Consider the following 685-nt stretch of genomic DNA (forward strand, 5'->3'; position numbering starts at 1 on the left):
CAAGGAGTAAGCGTCTTTTAATTTCATGGCTGCAGTCACCATCTGCAGTGATTTTGGAGCCCAGAAAATTAAAGTCTGACACTGTTTCCACTGTTTCCCCATCTATTTCCCATGAAGTCTAGTATAGACACATGAAATTGTGTCTATACTAAACAAGTATTTATTGTTACACTAGACACAGTCTAGTACAGACACACGAAATCGTGCATTTATACAGATCCCTCCGATTCCAGTCCAACCCATCTCGTCCGGGATTGCCGTTAGTTAGGTGAGCCTCACTGCTCACCACTTACCTTTCAGCAGCACCATATTGCTTCACACCTCTATTGTACCTGTTTGAACCTTGGCTGTCAACTTTGAAATCGGGCAACCCTATTTTCAAATACGGCCCTGCCAACGAAGACTTACGTGATCTGGGCCTACCCCCGTCTATTTACATGTCTAGTTAATACACGTCTAGTATAGACACATGAAACAAGTAACAATAAATACTTGTTACACTCAACAATCATTTATTGTATGAATGACATTAATGTATTTAAAAATGCCATCATATTTGAGAGAAGTTCGGAAACCCCGAACTCCTTCGGAAACCCCGAACTCCTGCGAAGTCTTAGAAAGCAGGGCAAACCGCCTGGCAGCTCGGCTACCGTTATTGCCCACCGAAGTGTCGGGAACAAGACGC

General features: G+C 43.4%; 1 protein-coding gene across 1 annotated transcript in view; it reads left to right on the top strand.

The window, feature by feature from the left end:
• Positions 1–544: 544 nt before the first annotated feature.
• ACTR2 (ARP2 actin-related protein 2 homolog (yeast)) overlaps positions 545–685 on the top strand; it is a 39,451-nt gene continuing 39,310 nt past the window's right edge. The window contains exon 1 of the mRNA XM_010863342.1: positions 545–683. Within this exon, the coding sequence (XP_010861644.1) occupies positions 545–683 (139 nt within the window). The remainder of the gene's footprint in view (positions 684–685) is intronic.

The sequence above is a fragment of the Bison bison genome, unplaced genomic scaffold (genome assembly GCF_000754665.1).
Source record: "Bison bison bison isolate TAMUID 2011002044 unplaced genomic scaffold, Bison_UMD1.0 scf7180017864489, whole genome shotgun sequence".
Taxonomy (NCBI): Eukaryota; Metazoa; Chordata; class Mammalia; order Artiodactyla; family Bovidae; genus Bison; species Bison bison.